The sequence below is a fragment of the Micrasema longulum genome, unplaced genomic scaffold, assembly GCF_059751315.1.
Source record: "Micrasema longulum isolate JH-2025_06_02 unplaced genomic scaffold, ASM5975131v1 h1tg000521l, whole genome shotgun sequence".
Lineage (NCBI taxonomy): Eukaryota > Metazoa > Arthropoda > Insecta > Trichoptera > Brachycentridae > Micrasema > Micrasema longulum.
This window is the reverse complement of record NW_028277718.1, coordinates 8,974-29,417: the sequence shown is the minus strand read 5'-3', so window position 1 is coordinate 29,417 and position 20,444 is coordinate 8,974. Positions and strand designations below refer to the sequence as shown.

The following is a 20,444-nucleotide window of genomic DNA, read 5'->3' as shown; positions in this document are numbered from 1 at the left end:
CGTAGCTTGCTTTAGTTTTAAAAAGTATTTTTTTCTGCTTTAGTATTTTCTTTTAAGCATCTCCAATTTCTCAATATTAACTGTAATAATAACCACTGTTTTTCTAAGGTTAAGTTTTTAAAAGTTAAGTTGTGATCAATTTACGTATTGTCTATGTTTTCATGTTTTGTATTCGATTCTGTTTTATTTTTATCTAAGTTTCAAATCACAATACGTTTTCAAGTATCCATTTAATTTTGAGTACGAATCTCCTCACAATTTACGGAAGTTGGACATACGAAACTTAAACAAATAATAAATCTCTATAAAACTGACATTTCAGGAGTTGAAGTTTCATATTATAAGTGGAGCACAACGAATACTAGTCCGCCCCATTAGAAACAAATAGCTCGTTTAAAGAGTGGTTTTGTTTGCCTCTGGAAAGAAATCCAACCGTTTTATACTGAACGTCGTAGGAAGTTCATTCTTGCGAGGGTTTTAATAGTTACTTTAAAATAATGAACTATTGCCCGAAGATGTGCAAATAAAATGTCAACTGAGTATTATTTTGTAATGTTTAAGGTTTTATGTACTGAACTATTATGCTCTAAAACGTTTAGTCCTGTACCCAACTGGAAATAATTCAGTATGATATATTTCAAAAAATTCGCATTTGTTTTTTTATTCATCTAAACGTTATTATCATTGAGATGAACGAATTACAACAGGGATGAAGAACATTTGAACGTAGTTATGCAGAAAGCAGCCAGCAACAGGAAAGTGAAATTGAGATTATAGAACCTTTATGAAAAGAGTCAATAATCAAATTTACACAACAGTTGGAATGTTTTTGACTTGAACAAACGATATACAATAAAAAAATTAGTTTTTTTATATTTCAAACAAGAATAAAATTATGTTTTTGGCCAGTTTAAATGATTTTTAAAGTACTGTGCAATTTTTCTAGTGATGTGGGTGTTTTCTGCAAATTGAGAAATGCCGTTTTTGTAATCGACACTATTTTCAGAAGGTGATTTTTACAGTTTTTTGTATGAAAACGGTCTAGCTGCTTTTAGCAAAACATAGAACCAACCTTTCTGCACCTGATAACAGCAAAATTTATTTTATTTAAATTATTTTTTGACAATTCTTGATGGAATTCCATTGTAATGATGTATTAATTTATATTTAGAGATAAGTTATTCATTAAAAAATACTTGGCACACTTCCACTTATTTATTTGACCAATTAGCGCTTTCACCTTCTAATGGACATCTTCAGACTGATGAATATTATACATTGTAAGGATAATTTATGTAGAACTAAATATCATCATAAATGTAGGTACATTTAAAAATAAGTTGAAAAATATCAAATACGCAATATTTCAATGGAACAGAGAGAGACAAATTATTGAAACATGTGTTAGCAGTGTGCTTTAAGAGAAGATTATATTACATAAAAAAACATTAATTGTTTTATTACAATGTACAGGGTCCAACTAAAGGAGCTAATAAGGGTGAGTTTTTGAATTCTATCTGCTGATTAATTTAAATTCTATTGCTATTATTTTTCATCCTATTTATTTCTAAAATTTCTAATCTATCTAACTTTTGACCTTTATATCCTACATGTAACATCGTTATGTTGTTTGATTTGTCAAAATTATGTTTTAATTAATTTAAATGTGATTCATAGTTGATTCATATATTGCGTATTGTATCTTTTTCAACTAATGTTTAAAAGTACCTACACTTAAGATAATGTTTAGTTTTATTTAAATTATCCTTACACTGTATAATATTCACGAGTTTGAAAATGCCCATGAGAGTGTGAAAGCGCTAATTGGTCAAATTAATAAGTGAAAGTGTATTAAGTACTTTAAAATTCATTACTTACATTTAAATATAAGTTATTACATCATCAGCAATATCTTTTTTTTTTAAATTGTTGAAAAAATTGCTTTCTGCATAGCTAAGTTAATTTTGGATAAGAGAATATGGGGGTCTAGACATTTACAGGGCTAATAACCAGTCGTTGGCTGGTTAAAATGGCTATTTTACACACTATGTAACATTCGTCATTTTGCCTATGTTTCAACATCCATATTTCTTCAATTCTTCCATCTGTTGATTTAAGAGAAGTGAAAGAGTGAAACCTGTATTGTTGTGAAGAAATTCATCTGATCGAATCATTTCACATTGTTGATTTTTTTTTTTCAATTTTTAAACTTCTTCTTGGACCGTTGGCGTTGGTTTGATTACAACATTTTGAGTTTATCCAAATGTTTGTAGATAGATAGCTGGATTTTACTCCCTAGAGAGTCAATAAGATAAACAAACAACAAAAGGTATGGAGAATATTTTATCATTATTTTCATTGTTTCCTAAGTTCATTGTGCAGAATATATTAATAAAAAAAAAGTTTATTAAATTGTAAATTTTAGTCATTATTGTCATGTTTCTATCTGCACATTATATTGCGTAGGGCACTAAACTAGTACATGAAATGCACCATTAATAAATGTAAAATATCAATAGATAATATATTACATGAAAGTAAGGTTATCGTTGGCCTTGTCGACCTCGTGGTGTAATGGTCAGCGCGTTTGCCTACCATGCAAGGGGTCTCTGGTTCCTGATTCTCGACATGTTTGATTTGAAATATTTATTGAAAAGGGTGTTTTCACACTATAATATTTTTATAGTCCCTGGACTGGTACCTGAAGCGTAAAACTGATTACTTCACCTTTATGTAGCAAAATTAATCTTGATATGTTGCGATTAGTGTACCAATCCAGTGCTCTATGCACCATTAGGTGCGGAAAGAGAATGCTAATGATGATCAAAATAATCAGTTTTAAGCTTCAGATGCCAGTCCACCGGAAGAATGAAATATTGCAATTTAAAAAACTTTTAAAGTCAGCTTTTAATGTCCACCATGCTAGAAACTATATCCGAGAACTCAAAAATTGTACGCAAACGCGCGCATCACTTCACAACAAGGCGGACTTACGCCCATTTGCTTTCAGAATTTATCAGGATTTATAGGAACCTGAGAGTAGCCATGGAGTCGAAAACGCTCGTCCAGAAATTTAAATCTATTTCTCACACAGAACTGTACTCTTAATCCGCCCGGACACAGAGATTAATAAAATCTCTATAGAAGACTTTAGCAACTTTGAAACATTTCAACTTTGTGGTTTTGTATTACTACCCCTGATCTTACTAGAGTCAAATCCAGCAGCAGTTATGAACCACTGCAACTGAAAATGAAAGCTAAAACGGTAAGATATCATAGAAAAGTTTGACTTTTTGAAGATGCGCCACCGTTTATTTTGTACAGAGCCTTCATTGAATGCTATAAGGAAATATCAGTTTTTTTAAAAACATTTTTAAAGTAATCAAGGTCCATGAAATAACGTCCAGTAAAAAAAATACTTTTTTGCTAATTAATAGTAGCACAAAAAAGGCTTTTAAATTTGTAAATTTTTAATTCACGCAAAAACGGTGATTTGGCCAGGCCCTTAATACGTCAAAATTTATTACCTCGATTGAATGCGAACATAAGGGGTGTCGAAAATGCACACTTTCGTCCGCTTGAAATTCCATATTGAATGCTTGTTATCAATAAAAATAATATATTCAACGTTTAAACAAACACAACATTCAGTAGAGCGGAAAATTGTCTTCCTAATGACGTATAATTTTGACCGATTTATTTTAGTTTTGGTGATCATTTTGAAATTTGGAAAAAAACGGACACAACTAGTAACACCGAATATTGACTTTAAATGCTTAAGTGTTAAATATGAGGTGTAATTTTTTTTAAATCAAAATAATTTAAACAAAAACCAAACAATGATAAATAAATGCAAGGATATATATGTAAATTACATAATAAATTGTGGGTCTTTGTTCTGTTTTAAAAGTATTTGAATAAATTAACGACTTTTGAATACACAGCGCGCAATTGCTTCATTAAGAGATATAAAATGTACATAATTCTGTATTCAGCTCAAATTTATAAATTAAATCTCGTACGTTTTGCCATACCTGATTTTATCGTTCACAATTTATCATTCTAGAACAATAACCACAGTGTATACAAACATGTGAGGGTGGTTTTTAAGTAGAATACAGCATTTTTATGGTGGTTAACTTGTTAACGGTGCTCAAATTTCATGGAAAATATGTGAATATGTTGTAAACTTGAACATGCGTGTAAAAAAATATTTTTTTTTTTTTTTTAAATAAGCAATAGAAAAATACTAAGTTTTTATTCTTCCTAATTTTTGTAAGTTCTCGGCTAGAAAAAATGTAGCGATAAGAGATTTATTAACTTTAGACAAATAGTGATGTGTTCTGCCAAATTTTACATACTTTTCTTCTAATTAAACTAAAAGTTCTTCTTTCTAAGTTTTTCTTTTAATACTTATTATTAATTTTATCCTCAGACTACCGGATCCATCTGTTGCACAAGTTGAATGCAAAAGGTTTCTCGTTTATGATTTCTTTAAGGATAGTTTTGTGTGAAGCTTTATCTGCTGATTCGAGACGTTTGATTGCTTCGTATTTTGTCGCCGTTAACATTCAATAATAATATAAAACCAGGAATCTAAGATTCTGAAAGTCGTTAAAATTACTTGCCGTATGTGTTGACTTTTTTTACTCATGCACCCACCCATGCAGGTAACCTTGACGTAATACGTTTTAAAAAAAAACGGTGGCTCCGGTGTGGTGTAAAAAAATCACAAACAAATAAACAGGCATATTTTTGGGTTTATTGTATAATATCAACATAAATATACTTAATTGAAGTGTTTCACAAAAATTGTTTTATTTGTAGGTCGTGTTTAAATAAATAAAAAATCACAATTAATAGTACATAAGCCATTGTACTAATTTTCTCAAATATGTTTAATTGATTGGAAAACTTATGTAATGCCAATTCATAATATAAAAAAAAAATATTTAAGATTTTAGTCGATTGAGAATAATATGTACAATCGCGTGAAGATGTATGAAGATGCTATAATTTCTTACATATTTTTAAGTATATCATAACCGTAGGTAGGTATTTTCGAAAACTCTCGAAAACGAAGGTTGTGTTCCCGTGACTAGTATCTCGGCCTCGCGGATCAGTGGTCTGAAGTTCAAATCCCAGTCTACCTCAACTCAATTCCCATTTTCTCAGAATGAGTTATTAACTCCTTAAAAATGGCCCCAAAAATGGAAAAAAAATAGGACAAATCGTGAGAAAGCATTTTATACTTTTTTATATTCCACATAGACTTTCATATTTCATTCTCAAAAAGGTTTTCTCTCTCTGTTGAAAAAAATGTACATCTTAATAAATCCTAAAAGATCAAATCTAGCCTGTCCGCAAATGTTTGGACATACTCGAAACATTATTGAGAACACTTATTATTTTATTGGTTCGTAAAAATATTTGAGCAAATTGCGATTCGGCAGTGAGCCCGATATATAAGTAGGTACAAAAAGTTTAAAAAATTCAAATAAGTTCAAACTTATTAGTAAATATTATTTTAAAAACAACATTTAATTTTTAAAAGGGGACATATAAACAAAAAAAGGTATGAGGTAGGATTTATATGTTCGACAATATGAAATATAAGAAAAATAGTCAATTTCAGATTTTCGACACTGTTATGCCAGTAACCTAATAGTATGCCATGGGACAATATGAACATACAACACCCTTATCGATTTTCGTTTTCAAAGGGTTGATTTATATTACACACCCTACTGAAAGACCATTGCCTTATTGATTTAAATGCAATATCTGACACATTGTACAATGTTTATGTTATCCACCCTTTTACGCTATTATTTTGTTTCCCTTAAGGTCTATTTCTTATTCCAACAGTTGTTCAAAAATATTTCCACCTCTTCAAAGGTTATGTTATAAAAGATTTTTCTTCAAAAAAAATATTAAAGATATTATGAGTTTTTCAATCCACAGTGAATAAATGAAATAATTATTAATCCTTAAGTATAGGCAAAAAAGTAAATTATTCATTGTGTACAAATTGGTCTCTTATACCAGGGGATAATAATAATCAATTATTAATCATAAGACATGTATATTTAAATCATGTTTTCAATATTTGTTTAATAAATAGATAACATATTTGATTATGAAATTGTTTATTAAAAAAATAAATTATATGGCTCATCAATATGGGAAACAGCATACTCAAACATTTTGAAAATCATCAAGCTTGGAGAAAAACATTCAATGAATTATTATTTATACGAGTATCAATATAATTTATAAAAGAAAATATTTAAACATTGTCATTTTTCAATTATCTTATGGTTTTTTTTTATCAGAATTCCAACAGAAGGTTAAGAAATATGTGTGAAACAACTTATTAATTAAATATATTCACATTCTAATTATTAGAGCACACGTAAGAATCTATTTATGTGTGCCCTATTTCAACATTCAAAATAATAAATTAATATGCTTAATTTAGTTGTTTTCTTTAAGCTTTGTTTCAATTTCATTTTCAACATAAATTTTTTAATGCCTTATTCCCTAATTTCAGTAATATTTCGTTTCATTTTCCAAATTATTTATTTAAGTCGTATTATCTTCTCTCTTTCCGATAGTATTATCATTTCATAATTCTATTAACTAAAGAAATATTACACCCCTTTTAATGTTTTTGATCATATGAGAATAAAAATACCCTGAATTCGACAAATGTCCTGATTTATTAGTAACAATGCTTTCCCCGCTATCCTAAATTATTAGAAGAAAATATGGTGGTTGTTCTTGTAAGGCTTTAATAAATCAATTGAGACAATTTAATTTCATCCCTTATGCCAGGTTTAAGCCAAGGTTTATTTATTTAGCTTTGAAAATAACGTAATTATTGTTGAATGTAATTTATTATAATTATTACTTGCGCCATTTATTTGGTTGAAGCAAGTAGACAAAATAGTAGTGAAACAAATGTAAGAACATACTTTATGACGCATAAACTCTTAAAACTGGCCGAGTTCAGATATTTCCGTGACAGTGGTTGATCGGATAAAACCCAGTTTTAAAACGCACCTTTTGGAAATTTTTCGTGGATTTTTAATGTTAATAATGTTCAAAATTGAAAATTGAAAATATAAGACAGTCTAGTTGGTCTGGAGAAAATAAGGTAAGCAAGTTGATGAATTGGTTTTGGGGAATCAAATTTATTACTTACAATTTTGTAAAGCAGGATCTGATCGAAAATATCTTTTGTGAGTTAATGAATCAAGGTTATGAAATTTTAAAGAAGCGATATGCAAATGAATCTTGTATTATACTTGTTTCAGGATTTTTTCGGAACACTCTCAATTTTATTAAAATTCAATTTTTATAAATGTTTATACAGGGAATCAGATAACAGTTCATTATTATTATTTTTAAAATAAATTATCACGACATAATGTGGTTGGTAAAAAAGTGCAGTGCCCTATGCAACATAAGGTGCAGAAAGGGAATGATTATAATGATGAAGACAATGAAGTCAAATCAGCAGCAAAGAAATAGCTTAATAAAGGTTATTTTATATTGCACTTTTCCCGGGAATTTTCCATTCTGGCTGCATTTTTCCCCTTGGGAATTTCCTGTCTCTACAATAACGATATTGTTATTATGGCCAGGCAAGACATGTCACTTAGCGTAAAGCTGCGTGTGACGTCACTCCGTGCTTCGGCATCCCGCGTTTTGAATAAAAAGTCATATATATGAATAATGTATGAGATTCAGGATAGGTAGTTCAATCTGCCGAAGGCTTCGCGGGAAACCTTATACTAAAAAGAGAAAGTCGGATGTCAATAAAGAGATAATTTTATTACGACGGATGGGAATTATTATTTACATAGAACGAAGTTGAAGATTACGGTTTTATTTTTATTCCGTAAGCAGACAGTATTTAAAGACCCTTTAAAACCTTCAAATTATAAGGGATATATTTCTTTGACAGGTGGACATAAGAGTGTAACTGAAGAAGTTTAACTTTTCAGGAGAGCAAAAAAACTTTATCTAGATATATTACTCATATTTTGCGAAATGGGTTATTATTTACAGATCATTTCACATTCAAATATATTTTACGAATAACATAAATATTCCATATAATAAATACTACTTATTAAATAAAACACTTTTAAAAATTACAACAGTTTTCGGTAAAAAAAAAAAGTTAACAGTAGATATTATTTACATATAGGTAAGTCAAATACAAAAAAATAGTGATTTTTATAGAATTTTTAAAAATGCAGATTATTTTGATTTGATAGCCTATAAAATTATTAATCTTAGAACTGACAATGGAAAACGAAACATTAAGTTTTTTTTTTTTTAAATAAAAATATATACTTTTTTATTAAGTTCTATGACAAACATAGTCATTTACAACACAAAATTTACATCAATACTTATTCCAATATTATTTATTACTATTGTTCACTTACTATCCTCGTCCCAAACTCGTTTCCGAGCCGGCGTAGTCTGAGGATTGACGAATTTACAAAATAATTATGTCCACTAGAGGCCACAACATAGGTCAATTAAAATCTTGTATCTACCATATTTTATGCGGTATATAGTCTGTAGAGCAGACTAAACCCATCCGCGCGAGAGTGGGTAGATCGCACGATTAAAGGCATACTTACCAAAGATATGGTAATGCCGCGACCGCCGTGATATAGTGGACACCACACTCTGGTAACTCCACAAGCTGCGTGTTGTGGTGATTTATAATTTGCGTGGAATTGTTTGATAGAAATGTGGGGTTAATAGTCCATGATGAAACACAAGTGTTTAATAATATTACCTAAAATTATAGTGCAACGGCTGATGAAGCAAATTACCGTATTCTATAGAATCCAATACATCGATTTTTGCAACTCAAACATTATTACACAGAAAGACAAGATCATCGTCCTGCAGAACATTAACATCGTCCCTACCATTGAGAAATGAACAACAAAAGAACGTGACCTATAACGCAGTGGACGCCCAGTTCAGTTCAGCATCAGCCAGCTCAGCTAGTCTGAAGACTCAACATAACGCAGTCACTTTATTCCAGCATGTAGTTCAAGTGCAGTCTTTTAAACCCATCATCAACTAAGTATTGTATTTTTTTTGTCATGTGATAAACACGCATTGAATGGCAACTTAATGTCTTCTGTCAAACTTTAACTGAAGTAGGAGCTCCACCAACCTTCAACAACCAAAATCCTACAGAAATGTTGATCTGTGCTAATTTCGTGGGAAAGAAAACTACGGTTCACGAAGATGGTCGATGCGAGTAAAAACAATATGCGGCCAAACGAACTACAACATGCCTTTGGGAAGTCAGGAAAAGGGATCAGGGACAGGAATCCGGATACGAAAATCTCCAAATTATTTCTTCCGGATAGTTTTTTGGATTCTTGGCGAACATATAACACAGCACTTTCACTAAATTAATACAGGGATGAATATATGTCGATGAATGCGAGCAGAAGATTGTAAGGTGTGCGGATGCTGCCAGACGTTTGAAAAGGCGTGTGGATGCGGACAAACGAATTGAAGAGGCATTCGCATGCGAGAAGACGAATTGAAGAGCAAAAAAACGAGATTCCTATTATTGAAAGCTGTGAATAACAACTTACGGCCATAGCGATGACAATAACTATTTTAAGATCAAAAGTTGGGAATCACATATGGGGTGTAGGATAGGTGGGCCATTATCAATTGACGGTCCATCCAGCCACAACCCACTCAATCTTTTTAACTACTCGCGCAACCAGTATGAGTCCCACAAACCGGTGACCCTGACACGGAATACAACCGATCACAAAAGTGACCATCCCCAAAATATATTAAAGTATGCATTAACAAAATAACTTTTAGTTAATTAAGATATTTGAATATGTATGAATAAAATTTATAAACGCTACTAAGGAGCTTCTTATTCATATCTCTAATAATTTTTTTATGAAATCCTCAAAAACTGTTGATACAACATTTATAATATAAATACTTACGAATTGATTGATCGCGTCTGTTTCTTAAACTCGGGCACAGGAATTTGAGCCTTAATATCGTTGTATCAACGCTAAGTTAGAGTCACGTTCGTTTGTAAAAAATGTATGTAACAGTCAGTCACAACTAATTACTACGTTTTCATGATTAGGTGATATTTTTTTCTTTTAAAATTTAATTTCCAACTCAGCAATATTTTTAGGTAGACATTTAATATTTTTGTAGTTTTTTTTGTGATTTTTGTAGCATTATTAAGAGGGATGTAAGTAAGGAACAAAGAGACGAAGTTTCGTCAAGGTTACCGAGATTCTAATCAACCGAGGTGCAAAGTGCCGAAAGCTGAGGCGCGAAGAGCCAATAAAGCGAAGCCCGGGGGGGGGGCGATTACATAAGACCCAAAGGGCCGAATTCTCTCACTGGTATGTTGCCTGCTTGTTTAATATTATTGTAATAATAATGGTAATAACGGTTTTCAATATTTGTTATACTGTTAGTAAAAATAAACACCATTTCAATTTAATCAAATCGATTTCTTATTGGCTAAAGTCTAAATTTAATGAGCAATTGGGTATTTTAGGATGACTATGTAAACTGAATTCAATATAAACAAAACTCCGGAGAGAAGAGTAATTATTTACGGTGCGATAGCACGCATGAAGTTTAGCTATAACGAGATGAGCTTTCGCCATTGAGAAGGGTCCCATAACAATAATAATAAATAGCCAAGGCACAGATTTAATCAGGATTGCAATGGTATCGTTAAATATTATTACAGTTACACTCTGGAATAATCATTATGTCAGTTACCGAGGTTCATATGAAAATTAAGGTAAGATTCAAAGAAAAAGGTTCTCCGTAAATGTGTTAAATAATGACCTTCTTAGTTTTAGTGTAACAAAATATTTTGTTTTCAATCTATTTTGTATTTTTCTATATATTCTGTTCCGACTTTATTACTTCTAAAATGTAAAATACTTCTTAAATGAAATGCCAGTTATTCAGCTCTTGAACAATGCCAGTACTCCTATATGGGTGCGAATTTTGGCACCTTACCAAACCGCAGAACAGCAAACATCTGGGTTTTGAGAGTAAGTGCTTGGGGAGAATATTAGGCGAAAGGTGGTTCGATTTTAACAACTAACATAAAAGTTTAAGAACGGACGCAGCAGCCTCCTATTACGAGCGTCTTGGGAATGCGGCGGTGGACCTGGCTTAGACAAGTGCTGCGCATGCCTCAGGAGAGCCTGAACCCAAGTTGTCTCTTTTTTAAACCTACGGGCTCATGCCGTCCTGGAAAACCGTCGATGACAATTTTTCGAATTTATTCCATGGAACTAAGGGCTCGTTCAAAGTGCGGGGCTAGGGCGGTGGCGACAGCGAGCGCGTTAATTTCAAACATACAAAAACGTATGAAAAACGCCAGACATGGCCATAGTACGAGGCCAGTGGCGGGCGCGGCAAATTGATGTTCGAAGCCTAAAAGCGAGCAATTTTACCATATATTTCTCACCGCCAGTTTCTCGGACCTGCAAACAACCCACTTTAGTATGGTCGAGCGGTAAGACCAAACGAATTTGATCTTACCGCCTGGCCTTTCGCGCGACTCATACACAATTTTCTACAAATAAAATGAATACAAAATAATATTTAAATGTGAAACAATAAAAAACGTCGATATGAAAGAGCAAACATCGCTAGCATTTAAATCAAAATATGTGTATAATTGGTATTTTTAAAATTAAAAATAAATAGTAAATACGAGTATTACTATTTATTTAGTTAAGTTCATTTTTGATGGCAGAATTGATGTTAAAATATTTATGTGTAGAATGTTAAATATTACACAGTGTGTGAAGTGGTCACTTAAACTAGCCAATAACAGGTCATAAGCTTTGCAAAGGCCTAGACTTCTACATTCCCTTCTCTAAAATGTTCTCCACCTCTGTTGAAATTTGTTCATATTAATAAATATGATGTCATGGTTTTTTATGAGCTGGATTTCATGGATTTCTCTAGTTACAGTAATAACACTTTGGAATCAAACAAAAATATGTAATTCCTTAACAAAGGTCAGAGCCAATCCACAAACAATAATTAGAGCAGTTAAAAGGAACATACCATTCTCTGGAAATATATTATAAACATGGCAAAAAAAGGCAACTCTCATCTTAACAGAATAATTATCAAAAACACATTGTTTCCTGTTTTCATTGATTACGTTGTCATCAAAGTCCGATTGATATTTGATTTTGAAAACAATACAAAAATAAATTTTATATAATGCGGCATAAAACCGATATGAAAAATAAATTCACAAATTTTATTTACGAAAGGTACTAAAGATTTCACCAAAATGAAGAAAACGAAAATTTGTTTCCGTTAAGCGTGATTTGTTTGTATTGAGAAACGAAAAGTTCCCCTAGGATTAGTAAACAAAGACCTTATATTATTAAAGAAAAAATGGCACGAATCTGAAATATTTTAAGTCACATAAATTGCGTTTATCTAAAAAAAATTTCATAACTGTAGTGAGAAAAGACTTTTAAATTATGCTTTTTTTTAAAAATATGAACAATATTACCGAAATTACTTTAAAACTATTATTTTAAGAATTTCATTAGAAAAGGAGGAATTTCGTAAAAATGTTACATGTCTTAACAGACACGAAGTATTCGAATTTGAATTAAAACTAAGATGAACATTTTAAAGAAGATGAAATGTCAATGTAAAGGGCTTTTTTTTGTCATTATCTTATTTAAGAGATCACTTCACACACTGAGTTACTAAGCCCTCTGCTATAAAGGTTTAAGCTTTTCTACAATGGTCAATATGTGAAACGTTTTTTACCGTTTGTATAATTGCAATATGGTTATGTGTTAGAATGACAATATCTGACAAGCCTTTAATATAAAATATTTCATTCACCCTGAAAGATGCGATGAAAACAAAATACTTAAGTAACTGTTGTAAGTGGATGCTATAGTAACATCATGTTTTTCTCACTGCTACACGTTAAATAACACTGATCTAAAGTCTCTCAATCCTTTACCGGGGTTGTACAGCGGAGAGTACAGGGGGAGAATGTATGTAAATCTAACGAACGAAATCCGGATTTTTGTGGTTATTGCTGGAATATTGACCGACAATCTAGAAGCACACGTGAGAACTAATCAACTCATCAAATATTATTGTATTTTAGAGGGATTAATAATTGTAATGTTAATCAAATAAATATAATTGTGTTGATGTTTTTTAGACATTTCTTGACAGTTGATTGACAATAATTGAGATCAAATTATAAATAAAATTATTAATAAAACTTCTTGGTTTTGTTTCACTTTTATCTAATTTTGACCAACTAGCGCTTTCGCCTAAGAAAGTATATTCAAGACTGGTAAAATAAAATAGAAAATTTAAACTCTGATGTTTTATGGATAATTATATTTTTAATTTTATTTAAATCATTAAATAAATATAAAACCACTTTGTCCTGACTTTTTTTCTATTATTTTTTTTCCTACCGATCGGTTTCAAAGAAACAAAAGCTTATTTATCGGGTATATTTAAGTAATTAATTTATTGTATTTTTTTTTAACAGTGGTTACTCAATATCACATCCAAGACATTTATTTTAAATTGTAGTTTTTGTTGTTTGCACGGAGGAAAAACAAAGACAAATGTAAATTATTTTTTGAATAATTTAGCGAAATTTCAACAAAATATTGTTTATTCGTTCTGAACATTATAGGGTAAGGTTATGAAAAAAATTAAATAATAAAATGATTAACAATAAAATCATTGAAATAAATGTGCTTCTGGATGATCTTCAATATCTGCGTCTGGTCTGGATGCGTTAAAAATCGCTTTTATTTTGGTTCAAAAGAATAAGTCACTCTTAAAATACGAATGTAACTACGATACGTCTTCGGCAAATGCATATTTATTGTGTTTATATCGCCTTGTTCGTTTGACTTGTTTACATTTTGAACGATATTGAAAGATATAAATCTTTTGAGCATAATACAGAATTTTATATTTCCTTTCCAAACAAGAATTTTATATGCGTCTGATAGAACTGGAACGAATGGATTAATTTTTCTTACCTGACATTTTGCTCTGATTTATGTAGATACCATAAAGGCAAATATACTTTGTATTCTGTGTTTTATTCACTAACGAATATTAGCATTTTTTGTACGGCAATTTAAACAGTCAGCTAATAATGATATTTTATAAACAGACAAGATTAGACTTTCGCTTATTTTAGAGAGGGTCCAAAAGAGAGAGTACTTCTAGCTAGGAAAGCTTGGCTTTAAGGCTAGTCACACGAAAATTGAAATGACCACACAATTTTATTAATGTATTTATGTTTTAATAAGATAAATCATAACGTAACAAGACCTAATATTTTTTTTTTATTAAATCACAGTTTTTTCTCAAAAACATATTTTTAAATTAGCTTTTAATATTTCAATGCTTTCTATTTCTTTTGCCATTTTAAAACGGTGTTTTTTAGAAATCGCACCATTAAAGAAATTTAAAAAATACGCATACGATTTAAACAATAGTTTTTTGGCGCGGTAGGTTAGATAGACGGCCAACTGTGAAACTGGCGTCATGAGTTCGATTCCCGCCAGTTGCAAGAATAAAATCCAAGAAAGATTTTTTCTGAAATAGTCCAGGTGTTGTGGTGTATTTTTTTTACCTTCCTCTATATCCCTTCTTTTCGACCTGCTGACAAAAAAGATACATTTTTACAAAAAAAAATTACTTTATAAGTGGACATGGAATAATGATGACCGTATTCCATATGAATGTATGGTTGCGACTTACCGGGTAAGTACATCAATTGAACTAATCGAAAAACGGAAGGTGCTGTCAATTTTTTTTGTGTTAACATTTGAGGAATGTTAGTATTTTAAAGACATGTCGAAATTATTTAAAAAAATAAATTAATTACATTTTATTAGCTCTGTGGGTCTTTATCAAGTAATGCTTCCAATTCTACGTCTTTAAACTTTTTCGATACGCCAGAGCGTTCTTTATCTTCTACATCAAAATCATTATTTTCAAAGCAACAAAACCAATATCTGCATATTGTTTCTTGAAAAACATGACTGTTTTAAAAATTCAGTAGAATTTTATCTGATTCAGCTGCAGATTTAAAAAAAAGAATGTTTTAAAATTCCTCTCAAACACTTCTTTTTTGACACGAAATTTGACATGTTTAACGCTATGAAAAAATATGCTTTTTAAACTTCAACGGAATAGAATTTTACTGTCATTTCAAGCCTAGTGGTAGAGATTAACGAAAGTCGAGCTGAAATTATCAAATCACATCAAATAGCAATGCTATTTTTTAACCCAGGATTCATTATCATTGGCATTTTCCTATCTGCACCTAGTGATACAATAGGCACTGCTTTGGTAATCCAATTACCGACACTAAATCTTAATTATTTAATTGATGAAAGAAAATAACTTGCGCTTCAGATCCATCATGGGGACCAAAATACATCACAGGGGACAATTTTCACACGGAGACAGCACCCCACAAATACCTTAACCAGCACACAATGAGGCTGACTACCTCCACCCGATTTTTTCGTTCAGGATTTTAAAATAAAAGAAGCCATTTAGTAAATAACACTTGTCCAGGGTTCTGGTTCTATTTTACATACCGAACTTTATTCAGACTATCTTATTAAGTTCTTGAAGAGATTCTCCGCCTCATGAAAATAACACACATGAGTTTTTTAAAAATAAATCAATAATATTTTTAAGCACGTGTGGGCGTTTGAAGATTATATATTTTAATTTATTACAAGAAAGATGGAAAACATTTCTGAAAAGGGATTAAAAACAAAATCATTTACAGGTCTTATGACCTGTCATTGACTGGTTTCAGTGCTGACTGTACACACTGCGTAACATTCACCATTCTGCTAATGTTCGAACATCTACATTCCTTAAATTTGTTTTGTTTTTTAAAGGAATAACCCGCTAAGCCTCTGTTTTCGAGACTTGTTAGCAGGTAGGAATATTAAAGAAGTTACGAATAATACACCACAATAACCAGGCCAATTGATGAAAAATCTTTGCTCGATTTTACCTTGCAACTGGCGGGAATCGAACCCGCGACGCCAGTTTCACAGTTGGCCGTCTAACCAATTGCGCGACGGTGCCTGCCGTCCGAAAAATAGATTTAATTTTTCCACCCGTTGATCTTTATGAAGTTAAAAAGCTGAAATATTTATTGATGCGTGTGGCATTCTGATATATCAGGATAGACTCAAAATATTGTTGATAAATGACAGATCATACTATGTGTCAATGTCTAGACTTTCGCATTCTCTTCTCAAAAATGATTTCCCTCTTTTGCAATAAATTTAGATCTTGATAGAGTGAGATCCCTAGAGAGTGAAATCCAGCCCATCTACAAACATTTGGACAAACTCAAAACAATATGTCCATTTAATGACTCCATGCTAGTTTGTTTTATGCTTTAAGAACACGGATAGCTATATTGCTGTTGTTAACACAATTAAAACGAACTCATAGACTAACATTGATTACAAGTTCTGAAGACTAATTATTACTGTATTGAACTATTCAAGGGTGTAATCCCTTTCTGGGACATTTAAAGTGTAGAACTAGGGGTCGAAGTGTTACATGTGTCCTTCCGGAAACTTCGAGGGGCACATCCGGCCTCTAATTAGGTTGGATTCAAACACTTAGGTTTGATAACTCCATTTATAGTAAATCTATAACGTCAAACTTAAATCAAATTACATTAAGTTCCTTTATGCTTTTCAACAATGTTGTTATTTTGTTTGGCTTTCTTTACCATTGTACATTTACCTTTACAATTTATTGTATATTTATAAAAAATAAAAGAAAAAACTTGTTTACAATGTATTTCTAATTATTAATTTAGTTTTGTTTTTCATTCCTAGGTTTTCATTAGAAAACTTAGTAAAAAATTATAAAATTATTTGAGGTATTTTTCCACCACATACTGTTTGGAATAAAGAAGAACGAATCAGATTTGTGTGAATAAGAACTAGAACTTTAGACATGCTTTTTTGACTAGATGGCAACCAGCTAATGAGAGGTTCTAAGCCCTGTAAACGCCCATACTCCCATATACCATTCTCAAAAAAGTTTTCCCTCATTAATGTAACGAATTTCAAAATTCAGCCAGTCTGCAAACATTTGGACATACTCGAAACATTTTAGTCTTTTCTTATATGTTATGTATTATTAGATTAATAGTGGATTGTTTATTAATTAGTACTTATTTTCTATGTATTAGCTGCTAAATTCCCGGAACATATAAAATTAATATTTGAGATGAAAAACTTTTTACAGAAGAGAAAATAGAAGTCTAGGCATCCACAGGGCTTATGACCTGTGTGGCCATCATCTTCATCATTATCATATAAATCTCACCCACATAAATAAAAGTTTCAGCTCTTTAACTTCACAAACATCAACAGACGAAAAAATTATAGATGTTCAAATATGGGTAGAAAGGTGAATGTTACACAGCGTGTGAAGTGGCCACTTAAACCAGTCAATGACAGGTCATAACCCTTGTAGATGCCTAGACTTCTATATTACCTTATCTTAAATGTTCTTCGTCTCTGTTGTTATATGTTAATGTTAACAGCTCCCCGGGGAGTTAAATCTAGTCATTGTCTACAAAAATTTGGACGAGCTCAAAATATTTTTTATTGTTCTTCTGTAGTAAGCATTGTTTCTCATTGATTATGATTATCACAACAATTTGTTTTAATAAATATATTAAACATAATTTAATCAACAGTAAATAGTTAATTTTTGATTTTCAGAATAATACTTACCGAGCATTTTAATGGCTCTGCTTTGCGAAACTCCATTTTTGTAGCTTCTTGCACTTCCGTTTGGCTCAGGATTACCGTTGAAGGAGTTTTTAGCTGGCTGAAGGAGTCGCGAAGTTCTCAACTTCACTCCGATCAGCACGTACAATACTGTTATCACAGTCATTGGTCCCACGAAGAAAACAAAACCAGAAATCTCAAACGCATGCTCCACCATTTGCCACTTAACAGTGCAAGAACTAGCCATCTTCTCCCTTACCATCGTATACACCACACCAAACTGTATTGCTTGAGGAATAGCTAAACACAGAGCCAATATCCAAATAGCTATTATGAATTTTACAACTCGTGAAAGTTTTGACATGGTATGAGACAAAAATGGATGGCATATTGCTATGTACCGTTCTACAGTAAAGGCTGTTATTGTCAGAACTGTTGCGTTAGCCGATGTTTCAGAAGACAGACCCAAAAACACGCACGAAGCTTCACCAAAAACATACACGTCAGGATACCACATGTTGTATACATCAGGAGGCAGTCCGCTTAACAATAACAGGAGATCGGAAATAGCCAGACTAAACAAATAATAGTTTGTTGCAGTATGCATACACCTGTTTTGCACAATCACAATGCACGTGCTCACGTTTCCAATTATTCCCGCTAGAAATATAATTCCGTAGAGAATTGTAATTGGCAAAAGTAAGTAAAGAGAGTCTCTGTTAGGAGTTTCAGTAGAGTTATTCACCATTTCGTGAAGAAGGGCATGCGCTGTTGCATTCAGTCTTTGTATGGTGTCGTAGTCAAGATCCAGGCTAAAATTCATCGGAGGCACAGCTCCGAAATAAAGAGAAGCGAAATCACTCATATTAACAAACATTGTGATTTTTTGAAAACTGCAAGTCAAAAATAAAACGGTATATTAGTTTTTCCATCCGTTTCTTATTGACGATCCTAATTCTATAACTCCGCTTTGTCCCAGCTGTTTATTCTCCCAATATAAATGACACAATTTCCCGCCATCACAATAGCACACCGACGCCATTGTTATTCGATTTCAAATGCATAAACCCATCAGTTAGACTGATTGTTGTATGAAGGACTGTTGTATTTATATTGTATCCAAGTGGCAGTTATAACAAACGTGTTTAAATGCATTACTCATTAATGCGCCGAACCAAATAATGCACCGTTTGGATTTATTTCCATCATTTGTTTCCATTTCGACCGTTAGAGCCAATAGGAGTGACAGGATAAATTACGGTACTGGTCACGTGTCAATTAAATTCATTCTTCGAACCACATCGGTAGTAATATCGGTTTATTTATTATACCCTGAACTTTTATCCGATAGTGCTGTGAAGATGAATGTTCTATTTTATTGGTCTCTTTAACTGTATTTCTATATCCACTCGTAGATACTGCGTTGTTACCAATGGAAGAGAGGTCGTTTAGCTCTGAAAAAAAAACAAAAGAAACGATTAATAAAATACTCATTTAACATTTTAAACAATATTAAAAATATTAATTTTTTGCAGTTAAAAGAAAATGATAACATGCGTCTAATTTATATTTTAATGTTTTTTATTTTTGTTAATTTAAAAATATATATTTTTTTTGATTTTATTTATCATGTAACATTAAATGCAAAGAAACCAATCTAGAACCCTGATAAGAACTTTGAGAAAGACTAATATGCACATAATTTAGTTGTTTAAAAGTTTAATATTGGTTGGTTTTTGTAATATAATAAAAAAAATCAATAAACATATTGCCAATTTTAAATACATGTTGCCTGCATTAAAAAAATACACATATCAAATGTGCACAACACAAAATTGGCATTTAACCATTAGGTTTGTAAGTGTACACATAAAAAAATATCGTAGAACTCCAATTATCCAAACTCCGATTATCCCAATCACAGATTATCCGAATTATTATCAGAATTTCAGAAAAAAAGACTGAAACGTACTGTGGCTCTCAAAATAATGATTCTGTCTGCGCGGGCTACTGTCCTGCTACTGTCCTTATCTCCGCGAATTGTCCTCCCTTTTTCCTCTGCCCGTTTTAATGAGTCAGTCAGTGAGTTGCTGACCTGTACTTAATAATGTACAGCACTTGTAACTACGCTTAACTTGTGAAAATGTTGCCTTTTCACTTAACGAATTAAAAGCTCTTTTTCTTTAAAAATAGTTTTTCTCCCATTTTCAACAAACATACAGTAATTTATTAAAATAAACCCTTTTTTAAAAAATTTTTTGATAATAAAGGAGTTCTACTGTAATTTAGGTGATAAATAAAAAAAAATATATAATCAAATTTAACCAACAATGTAATACATATGAAACATTAAAAAAGGTAAGATTACGAATGATGAGAAAAGCAGAGTCTGAAAACTCATTGTACAAGGGGTTGAAACTGTACTATGTAAATTCGGTATTTTAAATAAACATATCAGATTATATTTTAATATCTAATAAAGCACCAAATGAATTAAGAATAAAATATGTATACTCAACATATTACAACAGAGATGAAGAACATTTTAGAAAAGGTAATATA

At 31.4% G+C, this 20,444-nt stretch overlaps 1 protein-coding gene across 1 annotated transcript in view; it reads right to left on the bottom strand.

The window, feature by feature from the left end:
• LOC148280867 (pyrokinin-1 receptor-like) overlaps positions 1-19,337 on the bottom strand; it is a 142,456-nt gene extending 123,119 nt beyond the window's left edge. Inside the window, exon 1 of the mRNA XM_088227646.1 lies at positions 17,886-19,337. Coding sequence (XP_088083772.1) covers positions 17,886-18,759 — 874 coding nt within the window. The 5' untranslated portion in view covers positions 18,760-19,337. The remainder of the gene's footprint in view (positions 1-17,885) is intronic.
• Positions 19,338-20,444: the final 1,107 nt, after the last annotated feature.